At 41.0% G+C, this 11,330-nt stretch overlaps 2 protein-coding genes across 3 annotated transcripts in view; one reads left to right on the top strand and one right to left on the bottom strand.

The window, feature by feature from the left end:
- The first annotated feature begins 599 nt into the window (after nucleotides 1-599).
- znf518b (zinc finger protein 518B) lies at nucleotides 600-7,299 on the top strand. 2 transcript variants are annotated; one of them, XM_016531197.1, is made up of 2 exons: nucleotides 600-614; nucleotides 4,206-7,299. In XM_016531197.1, the coding sequence occupies exon 2, from the start codon at nucleotides 4,321-4,323 to the stop codon at nucleotides 7,027-7,029; it is 2,709 nt and encodes a 902-aa protein (XP_016386683.1). In that variant the 5' UTR covers nucleotides 600-614; nucleotides 4,206-4,320; the 3' UTR covers nucleotides 7,030-7,299. The 2 variants fall into 2 exon arrangements, with proteins under 2 accessions (XP_016386683.1, XP_016386682.1); XM_016531196.1 differs by lacking the exon at nucleotides 600-614 and adding an exon at nucleotides 2,020-2,319.
- Nucleotides 7,300-7,428: 129 nt separating this feature from the next.
- clnk (cytokine dependent hematopoietic cell linker) overlaps nucleotides 7,429-11,330 on the bottom strand; it is a 14,850-nt gene continuing 10,948 nt past the window's right edge. The window contains exons 10-17 of the mRNA XM_016531198.1: nucleotides 11,190-11,214; nucleotides 10,335-10,356; nucleotides 10,209-10,260; nucleotides 10,092-10,120; nucleotides 9,927-10,018; nucleotides 8,964-9,041; nucleotides 8,648-8,803; nucleotides 7,429-8,568 (exon numbers count right to left, since the gene is read on the bottom strand). Of these exons, the coding sequence (XP_016386684.1) occupies nucleotides 8,413-8,568; nucleotides 8,648-8,803; nucleotides 8,964-9,041; nucleotides 9,927-10,018; nucleotides 10,092-10,120; nucleotides 10,209-10,260; nucleotides 10,335-10,356; nucleotides 11,190-11,214 (610 nt within the window). The 3' untranslated portion in view covers nucleotides 7,429-8,412. The remainder of the gene's footprint in view (nucleotides 8,569-8,647; nucleotides 8,804-8,963; nucleotides 9,042-9,926; nucleotides 10,019-10,091; nucleotides 10,121-10,208; nucleotides 10,261-10,334; nucleotides 10,357-11,189; nucleotides 11,215-11,330) is intronic.

Here is an 11,330-nt window from a genome sequence, read left to right as displayed (position 1 = left end):
AAAATTATCCAATTTGGGTTTAAATCTGGGATTGTTTATCTTTTAGAGTTGTGTCCATAATCAACTACTGATGATTATAGAATCAACTTTTTTACAAATGGGCGTGGCCAATATAACCAAATAAATATGCGCACATTTATAACTAAGAACCGTTATATAATATGCGTCATGATCTGTAAACTGGAATGTGCCAGTTTTTCACGAGCGCCATCTTGGCTCATGTTACGCAAGAGGAAGGCACTACAGTGCTGTCGAATCTACAGCGTTAGAGGAGTCTAGCGACTAAACCAGGCGGTGTTTCACTACAACAGAAGCTCTGAGACCCATATTGTGGCGTCAGTCGCCGTTAGCGCGAGCAAAAGCGGTGTGTTTGTGTCTGAAGCCCTGCTGCACAATGCGCATGCGCATGCTGAGAGATGCGGGTGCCCGCGAGCTGTAGAGCTCTACTGCAGCCAGCAGCCAATCAGAGGCGCGCTCCGTGCACGCGCACCCCCCACCCGCCCTGTGCGCGGTCACGGCAGCGGGAAGGAAACAATGCACGCCACCCTGGAGAGAAAATATGGAGCAATGGACGAATTAAACGCATCTTTAGAGGAGGACGCTTTTAACGCAAGGTTAGTGTTTTAACGCGTCGCTGTTTTCGTCTGGGACGCGCGTGACGGGCGCACGCAACACTCAGATACGCCTAAATGCACGTCTTCTTTACATGGCCTTGGGGAATGAGCAATTACTGTGTGCTGTTTAATCTCCCGAGAGCAGCAGATCTGCAGACCAAACTGAAAAACCATTAGATGCTCATGCACAGTGCAATTAAGACCTAATACATTGTACTGCTTGAAAAAATTGCATCTATTTAAATACTGTATTGCATGCATTCATGATATATCAAATTTGTGTGGGTTTTGCAGTGTTGAGAAAATGAATATAAAAAAAACGTTTTATTGCATTTACTGTACTAGTGATTTGTTGTTTGTAAGTTGCAGTACAAGTAGCTTTTGGTTTGTTACTGTCATTAATACCAACAACTTTACTAATAAATATGATAAAACTACAGGAAGCATTGGTGTTAAATGTTTGTCGAATCAAGAACATTGACTATATTCTTGCATTGAGGGGATGATTGCTACTACATAAAAATGTCTTATTGTACTTGCATTTCAATTTATAGTCAAATGTTTTTACCAAATGTTGGTTTCACACTGGATTTGTGTGTACATTTTTTTTTGCCTCAAGTAATTATGGTTAAGCACTAGTCATTGGTGAACATCAAAGATGAATTTGATCGGTATTGTTCAGCGTGGTCTTATGGCTGTTTGACGCACATTTAGTGACGATCACATAAAATTTGTATGCCAAAAAATTAACTTGAAAATGAAACTTTCACAAAATTGGAGGACAAAGAGTCTTTATACCAAAAGATTCAAACGTTATTAACAGAAAATCTGGTTTTAAAAAAGTGAAACTTCAAGCTGATGGTGGCGCTAGAGAGTTTGACATGTAAACCCCAAAACTGGCCACTGGTCATTTTAGACCATGTTCTATTGGTCTATATTGATAACTAGGGCTGCACGATAATTCACGATTAACACTAAACCTCGTGTAAATCGACCTGTCTACTGAGATTATGATATCGCAAAGGCTGCGATTATGTTTTTGCAAAAACACATTTCTTGCAGTTAAACTCCCAACCGACTTTTTTTAAAACAAAATTATCCAATTTGGGTTTAAATCTGGGATTGTTTATCTTTTAGAGTTGTGTCCATAATCAACTACTGATGATTATAGAATCAACTTTTTTACAAATGGGCGTGGCCAATATAACCAAATAAATATGCGCACATTTATAACTAAGAACCGTTATATAATATGCGTCATGATCTGTAAACTGGAATGTGCCAGTTTTTCACGAGCGCCATCTTGGCTCATGTTACGCAAGAGGAAGGCACTACAGTGCTGTCGAATCTACAGCGTTAGAGGAGTCTAGCGACTAAACCAGGCGGTGTTTCACTACAACAGAAGCTCTGAGACCCATATTGTGGCGTCAGTCGCCGTTAGCGCGAGCAAAAGCGGTGTGTTTGTGTCTGAAGCCCTGCTGCACAATGCGCATGCGCATGCTGAGAGATGCGGGTGCCCGCGAGCTGTAGAGCTCTACTGCAGCCAGCAGCCAATCAGAGGCGCGCTCCGTGCACGCGCACCCCCCACCCGCCCTGTGCGCGGTCACGGCAGCGGGAAGGAAACAATGCACGCCACCCTGGAGAGAAAATATGGAGCAATGGACGAATTAAACGCATCTTTAGAGGAGGACGCTTTTAACGCAAGGTTAGTGTTTTAACGCGTCGCTGTTTTCGTCTGGGACGCGCGTGACGGGCGCACGCAACACTCAGATACGCCTAAATGCACGTCTTTTTTACATGGCCTTGGGGAATGAGCAATTACTGTGTGCTGTTTAATCTCCCGAGAGCAGCAGATCTGCAGACCAAACTGAAAAACCATTAGATGCTCATGCACAGTGCAATTAAGACCTAATACATTGTACTGCTTGAAAAAATTGCATCTATTTAAATACTGTATTGCATGCATTCATGATATATCAAATTTGTGTGGGTTTTGCAGTGTTGAGAAAATGAATATAAAAAAAACGTTTTATTGCATTTACTGTACTAGTGATTTGTTGTTTGTAAGTTGCAGTACAAGTAGCTTTTGGTTTGTTACTGTCATTAATACCAACAACTTTACTAATAAATATGATAAAACTACAGGAAGCATTGGTGTTAAATGTTTGTCGAATCAAGAACATTGACTATATTCTTGCATTGAGGGGATGATTGCTACTACATAAAAATGTCTTATTGTACTTGCATTTCAATTTATAGTCAAATGTTTTTACCAAATGTTGGTTTCACACTGGATTTGTGTGTACATTTTTTTTTGCCTCAAGTAATTATGGTTAAGCACTAGTCATTGGTGAACATCAAAGATGAATTTGATCGGTATTGTTCAGCGTGGTCTTATGGCTGTTTGACGCACATTTAGTGACGATCACATAAAATTTGTATGCCAAAAAATTAACTTGAAAATGAAACTTTCACAAAATTGGAGGACAAAGAGTCTTTATACCAAAAGATTCAAACGTTATTAACAGAAAATCTGGTTTTAAAAAAGTGAAACTTCAAGCTGATGGTGGCGCTAGAGAGTTTGACATGTAAACCCCAAAACTGGCCACTGGTCATTTTAGACCATGTTCTATTGGTCTATATTGATAACTAGGGCTGCACGATAATTCACGATTAACACTAAACCTCGTGTAAATCGACCTGTCTACTGAGATTATGATATCGCAAAGGCTGCGATTATGTTTTTATGCGCAGCTTGTCCGTGAAGCACGGCTCTTTGATCAGTGGGAAGTGCTGCTCCGTCTGAAATCACCACGAGCTTGAGTCGCTTACTATGTGCATTTGTAAAAGCAACACTCGTTAAATCATGAAAATACCTGAGAAGGCTTGAAGAACAGTGATGGAAAGATGCCCATAGACATATCCTGGAACTACGCGTGTTATGGTACTTCTTCTGCGGGGCATATTTGGAGTTTCTGCGCGAGAGCGCCCTCTGGCTTTTATATGAAGCAGCATTCAACCATACTTCACTGACAAGCTGCGCATAAAAAAAAAAAATCGCAGCTAACCGCCAAATCGTGTGGGGGTTATTTTCGATTTATCGTGCAGCCCTATTGATAACCTATTCAAAACCTGGTCCCGATTGTCCCGGGTGGTTATTAATCCATTGCAGTTTGGTTGTTAAGGGGTTGTTAGTGGTTGCACTTCCAAATCTCTAAGATATTCTGGTCTCTATGTGGTTCATTGAGAAAAGCTTGTTCTCAAAACAATGGTTATAATAAACTTCTTTACAAAGTCTTTTTCCATAACCTGCGTATTCCTAAAGCATGTGTCTGTTTTAATACTCCATTAAAATTCACTTTCAAGATGCACTAGTGATTTGAACATCATGAATTACTTGGAGTCTTTAACAGTGTTGTTGTTGGTTGCGTTACAAAGAATTTATAGATGCAAGGGTCATAAATTAGAGTTGCTGTACAACATAACCAATGAAGAGAGTTTTATGTTAATCAGTTGTTGTTTACTGCTACTTTTTGAATTGTATTCCTTTCTAATTTCCCCAAAACACTTTTTTTCTCACCCATTATGCAGGTACAAACTAACGGCGTACTGAGCCCAAAGGAAGGGATCCTTACTTGTCAAGAAACAGCCAATGTGGATCACTTATTCTTTGATTTTTGGACCGTAGGATTGTTAACTTGATGTCATGACCATGCGTTCACAACAAAGTTTCATGTCATTTATGAACAGCAAGGACAGTGCTATACCTAGAAAAGACATCGATCGCCTGTGCTGTGCAAAATGTCGCTTTTCAACCAAGGACACTGACCTGTTCGAGAGGCACGTGTCCCATCATGAAGAGGTAACTTTCTCCTGTGCGCTCTGCAGCTATGTTTCCTATTCGAAAACGGAGTCTCAGAAACACGTCGTTTTGCATACTGGCTCGTACCCGTACAGGTGTAGCTTCTGCTCGTACGGAGCCGTGCGGAGAGATTACATGGTGAAGCATATTCTTCGTATTCACAAGAGACATGCGGAAGAAGGCTTCATAACTGACTTCACTGTATCCACCCTAGATACAGCAGGTCCATCTGTTCCTGATGCTCTTGAGATTTCAGATTGGCCTGAAAGGAACGACCAGTGTGCAATTCCCAATTCCCATGTTGAACACCCCAGTGGAAGTCAACCCGACCAATCATCTGTTATTAGTAAAACAGTGAGCCAAACCAGGGGTAATCGTGCTCGTATGACCTACAGTTTCACGACGCCGTCTATGACCAATACAACAACCGTCATTCCGGTTTCTAAGACTCAGTTCAACGGTGCCATTCCTAGCTGCGCTCCAAGCGCGAGTCACTCGTTAGGCAACACGCCGCAAGTGGTTCTAAGATCACGGGAGGCAAACAGCAACCTATCGAACGCGCAACTCCGTGCCGATGGGAGAAACAAGGTGGTTAGTAGCGGAACCGTTTCGGAAAAGCTTATTCCGAAAGATATGTTCCCAAGAGTCCATGTTAGCTCTACAGAACCACTACAGCAAAGCCCAAGAGTTGGTGTTCCTGAAAAGGCAATGGCTTCAAACACTGTTCCCAGAGTCCAGGTCCGAGCGCCTGTTGAATTGAACGCTGCGCTTAGACCACTGCTTAATGCGCCATTATCCAAGAGGAATATCCAGATGGATCAGAGGGCTGGTCAGTCCAAAACAGGGACTAAGGTTGGGACGCAGAAACCAGTAGTACTTCCCAGCAGTCCAGTCAAAAGTCCACTGCACTCCAGTGCAGAAAAGAGCAACCACTCAAGAACGAACTCCAGAGCACCTGTAGGATCATCAGCAGAAACATCGAGCCCGTTATCCAGTGTACAAGTGGAACTGTTGGCACCTTTGAACCAGCCAATTCAACACAACAAGCCTTTGACCGTGTCCTGTCCAGAGGAGATCAATATTCCTGCCGGGTGTTTGGTGGAACTGGTCGAGGTGAAAAACGTCAACGGGACTCGGGAGTTGGAGCTACGGTTGATCCCACCCAATGGAATCCCGCAAGACAAGAAGAGCAACATGGATGAACCTTCATCAGCCGCAACTAAAGGCAAACTGTCCTTCAAATGCCAAGTTGCCAAAGGGTGTCCAGTCAGCCCATCCACGTCTGCAACATCTCATAAAGTCAAACAGCAGCGGCCTTCAACGTGCACCGATGTTCAGACTATCACAAAAACTGTTCAATCAGCACACAAACCACAGTGTTCTTCAGAGACGCCAGCCAAGAGCAAGCGCAACCTGAAGACCAAGGATCCAGAGATCATCACGCTCGAGGGTCCAGAATTGAGTTCTGAAAGCCTTCCTGTGATCTCATCAGTTTTCTCTCTTTGTCCCACACCTAAGTCAACTCAAAGCATCTCAAAGTCCTCGCCAGAAATGCAACGCTGGAAGGTGGCAACGAAAGAGCCGAAGGACGAGGTGAAGAATGCAGAGCAATCGCTGGTCTGTAGTATTCTGATTAAAAAGGAGGAAACTGAGGACAAACCCAAAGGTGCTTCTTTGGGTCTCAAAGAAACAAAGACAGAGGATGAGACTAGTGAAGGCTCTGCAATATCTAAGACTTGTGTTCAAGTGAAAACATCAGAAAAAACCCTAAACAAAAGTAATTCAAAACAAGATCCACGTTTTCCAGTGGCTCATCCATTGGTTGTGCCAAACCAGAACATCGTTCCATCAAACAAGGATGACATTTCACATCAAGACATGGGAAATTCTGAATGCGAGTCTGGAAGGAACTTGGATGGCCAACAACACCATTCCTGTGTTTCCAACATGTATCCAAAAGTAGCTTTGTCCAGGATTCCCAGTTCTTTGTTGGAACCCACCAAGAAGCTTCCAGAAGCGCCAACTCGAGAGGAGAGTTTGATGGCGCGGCCGGTGCTCTGCTGCACGCTAAGCGAGCAGAACATCTCCGGAAGTCCTGAAGTGGCCATCAAGCTGATACTAAAGAGAAACCTTTGTGAAAGAGAAGAGAAGCACCAAGACTCTCCACCACGTAAAAAACACAAGAAAGAAAAGAGAAAAGCCAAGAAACGCAAGTCATCATCGGTTGGAATGGGCCTTCATCAATTCTCAACCGAAGATCAAGAACTGAGGTTAACTCCTCTGAAAGCGGATCAGCGCATCAAGCTTCCCGGTCCGAACCAGCCGGTTGTGGTTCTGAACCACCCCAATCCTTCAGTTCAGCGCGTCAGTGTTGGCGTCCAAACCCTGAAGAACTATAAGTGGGTTCACTCAGTGGATCACGAACAGGAACAGAGAGAACAACCTGCGAGGAAACGGCCTTCATTCAAGATGAAACTCAAGAAAGTCCATGGACAGAAGTATCAGGTAATCGAGTTCGTTCTAAAGGGAGTCTCGGAGAAACAGCTCTCGTAAAAACCAGCTACATTCCCTTGTAGATATTTCATGCTTCTATTCATTTTTTTATGATTGTGCCATTTAGGAAAACCCATGCTGGATTATTTTAAAGTTTAACGATGATAAAGCTGGTTGGTGACGATAATAGTTCAATGCCAATAAACATTACTTTGCTATTAGACTGACCAAGTATTAGCTACTCTGGTCATATGTACATGGGAATAAACATAACTTTTTTCAACATGAACTTTTTTTAACATTACTTACAAACATTACTTCCCACTTGACAGCTGCAATGACAAACATGCTCATCTATATGTATATATAGAGACTTCTTTAAAAAAAAAAAAAGTAAAACTGAACTGCCAATATATAGAAGTTATTCTTAAGAAGGTCAGAACTCTGAAACCAATGTCTGTTTTAGGATGTTGTGTGTTATTTGTCATGACTGTACAGGATCATTTCAAACACGTCACATCCGTATACGTCTTACGTTTGGACTTTCACAAATGTTTGTACATGTGGCACATTCACTGAAATCAGTCATTTTTAATCTTTATGAGTACATAAGCCTGAGTGTTGAAGTGTATCTTTTGGTGTGCAGTGATTCATGGGTGGTGTTTGGGTTTGGTTTGAATCCACAATTGCACAAATGGTCTTTGTTGGGTGAGGCTTTGCCATTGTGAAATTCAAACATATGACGTACAGTAAAAGTGTTTTGGCAAACAAAAAAAAAGTTTGCGTATATGGACTCAGTATTTTACAGCACACATTCACACACACTCGCTGTCCAAGTGTGTACATCCAACATAATGTTCCTTTTGTAAAATGTCCCGTAAACAGTCGAGACAGTTTGATGTGTTAATCTTTGTAAATCTACCTCAAATGATCAAACCAGTAAACTGACTGTTTTCTTTTATTACTCTTACCGTTATGTAAAGTTACAGCTGAACTGTAAGGCATCTGCTCGTTTTTAAATCTAAAACTGTTCAACGAGAAACTAAACGTGTGTCATGAGTTTGTCAAACTATAATCTGTACATCGTTCTGAGGCTTCTGAAGCATAATATTTATTTTTAAATTATACGTAAGGCCAAAAAAATAAGTGTGAGTAAATAAAATCTGAAATGGATTAAACGTTTCTGGAAAAATGGTTGTTGTGTGTCTGCATTCGGCCAAACACTCACATGCGTGTTTTAAAATGCCCAAAATATTGAATCCTTTAGATATTTGATTACTACACATCCACATTATTAAACGTTTGATTTATCTTCGTTCTATCAGATGAGCTCTTTGGCTCTTTTGTTGAGTCTGTACCAGTCTAACGTCACTAAAAATGTCTTATAAAGCTAAAAGGTCAGTTAAACGTCCCGTAGATGTTGCGGGTCGTTTGTATTTGCTCTTATTTCAACAGCTCAGTCAGGTCCTGCGCTGTGATTGGGTACATCAGCACACACTGCCTCCTCTGATTGGCTGCCGCGGAGGATTTCCGGACGTCGATGAGAACGATGGGAAAAATGGAGTGGAACTTGATGATGTCAGTGACCGAGTCAAACCTCTGAAAGACAAAGAGACGAGAGATGATGCTGATGCTGATGTACCGACAAACACTGCGTTCTGCTGGGTGTGTGACTCACGTCATTGGTTCTCAGGCCCGTTCCCAGAGTGTATTTGCTGATTTCATCACTGAAGCGGATCTGAATGTTAAACACTCTTTTGTCGTAAAACACAGCGAGGACCAAGGGCTCATAGGTAGTGTTCTTCGAGCAGTCGCGCACTAGAAAGGCTCCTTCCTGTGGACACAAGTCAGCTGGTATCATGTAAACATCAAGATGTTTATCTAAACATAATCCATATGTTTGTTTTCTGATTTTGTCATTATCTGCTAAGTTCTTGTGTCACTGAGCTATAACAATTGTCATGATGTTGGGGTGAAATGAAGGTGTGTTTTACCCGGTTGACCAGGTGAAGAGCGTGTTCAGCGTCCACACGACTAACTGCACCAACATACCAGTTCTGATCCGCCAATCCCTGCAGGACAGACTAAAATGGAAATCCACTATATATTTTCCAAATGCATGTTATTGATCTTATTGTAAACAATCTGTTCAGTCACACACTTAAGTTTGGAATAGGATTTTTAAATACATTTTAAAACTTCTGCTCAAAAAGGCTGCATTTATTTGATCAAAAATACTGTAAAAATAATTAAATATTATTACAGTTTAAAACAGCTGTTTTCTATGTGAATATCTGTTAAACTGTAATTTATTTCTGTGATGCGCAGCTGTATTTTCAGCATCATTACTGCAGTCTTCAGTGTCACATGATCTTCAGAAATCATTCTAATATGCTGCTCAAGAAACATTTCTGATTATTATCAATGTTGAAAACATTAATGTTTTTGTGGAAACCGTGATGCATTTTATTTTTCAGGATTCACAGATGAATAGAAAGTTCAAAAGAACTTTTGTAACATTATAAATGTCTTTATCATCACTTTTGATTAATTGAAATGCGTCCCTGAAGAATAAAAGTATTATTATTATTTTTTTATCCCAAACTTTAGTGTATCACAGTTTTCACAAAAATTCAGCTTTGATCACAGGAATAAATGGCATTTTACTGTGAATTAAAATAGAAAACGGTTATTTTAAATTGCAATAATATTTCACTGTTTTTACTGTATTTTTGATCAAATAAATGCAGCCCATTTAGTTCACCTAAACTCCGCCCACACTTGTCTGCAAGCTCGCATTTAGACCCGCCTCCATATTTGAGTGCCACGCCCACATTTCAGCATGCAATCAAGAGCCGGCGGACAGAACTAAGTCTCTGCCTCTTATCGATAATCTGTTACAATACTGAAGGAAAGGTGCACTGCTACTTGTGTGTACTTTTGTATTGCTGCTGTACCTGCGCAGGTTTGCTGTGGTTGGTGAAGCTGCTGTCGGTTTCTCCTTTAGCAGGAGGCCATTCGTGATGCTGCTGCTTCCTCACGAGTGAATCTGTAACGAATTCAGAGCGTTTGAGGCGTGAATCTGAGCCGCTTCAGCTGTGATTCAGTGAGTGGCTTCTTACCGAACGAGCTCTTCTCGTTCTCACAGGAGCTGCAGGAGCAAACAAACACCAATTACACACCTCATTCCACTAATTAATGATGTTAAAATGCACAGAATGTGTGACTGCGGTCAGTACCTGTCCAAATCCTGAGAGTCCAGATCCAGAGAAAACCTGTGAGGCGTGTGACCTGCATAACAGGTATATTTAATTAGTACAGTTTATATTATATGAGATTATATTTAAAAAGGCAACTTAACTTACTTGCAGATGATGGTGTTTTAACCTGAGGGTGAAATGGAGTATTATTTATATGAATTATCTGACTTATGTTTGGGTTTCTTGAATACACAAAACCATCAGACATGATGCTTTAATAGTGATTTTTGTCAATTTCATTATATTTGGAACATCCCTTTCTTTAAATACAATACTTGTTGGTCAAAATAATGGTTAGATATTTGCGATTTCATAAATGCTTCTCTGAAATGCCTTTAATAGTCTGTTTACTGGCAGGTTTCCACTGTGACAACATGCCCCGCTATAGGGCTCAAGCTTATTAACTATGTTTCTCTGCTGTGATATTCAGTTGTTTTTGTGTTGTAGTCTTTGGTGTTTGCTTCTGTCTCAGCATGATTTCTGTTCTCTTCACAGCTCTTCCCCTTTGACCTAGATGTGAAATCTCTCTCTCATACAGTACCAGTCATGTGTGATGTTTCTGTAACCGTTCTCAAGGTTAACAGGCCTTGGCAAGTCTAAGGGAGTCATAGAAAACTGTTTATCAATCGCATGAACTGTGTATCAGTCCAATATTCTTGTGTGTATCAGTTTTTCCCGTAATCCTGCATTCTTTGGCGAGGGAAACTGAACTGCTATGCTTCATCTTAGATTGAGCCATTCAGTCTAACAGCAGTAGTAACAAATGTGACAACTTGCCCCGCTCTCCTTTACATGTTCTGTTTTTATTTCTAGTTAGTGCTCTTTGATGAATAACATGGTACCAGAACAAGTTATTTGTAAAAAGTGAAATTGATTAAGTTTGTTTATTTTGTAGTTATTATACTGTTTGACTTTGCTATATTTAAGTTACTGTGTAAATCAGCTTAGAAATGGACTTACATTCTCTTGCTCACTGGGACTGGAGCTGAGAATAAAAAAAACAGGAATCAGTTTACGTGTGTGTGTGTGTGAGAGAGAGAGAGAGAGAGAGAGAGAGTGTGTGTGAGAGTGTGTGTCTGTGTGTGTGTGTGTGTGTGTGTG

Source organism: Sinocyclocheilus rhinocerous, unplaced genomic scaffold (genome assembly GCF_001515625.1).
Source record: "Sinocyclocheilus rhinocerous isolate Xijiao unplaced genomic scaffold, SAMN03320098_v1.1 scaffold2319, whole genome shotgun sequence".
In the NCBI taxonomy this organism is placed as follows: Eukaryota; Metazoa; Chordata; class Actinopteri; order Cypriniformes; family Cyprinidae; genus Sinocyclocheilus; species Sinocyclocheilus rhinocerous.
Note: the sequence above shows the minus strand (reverse complement) of the source record. Positions and strands in the feature narration are given on the sequence as shown.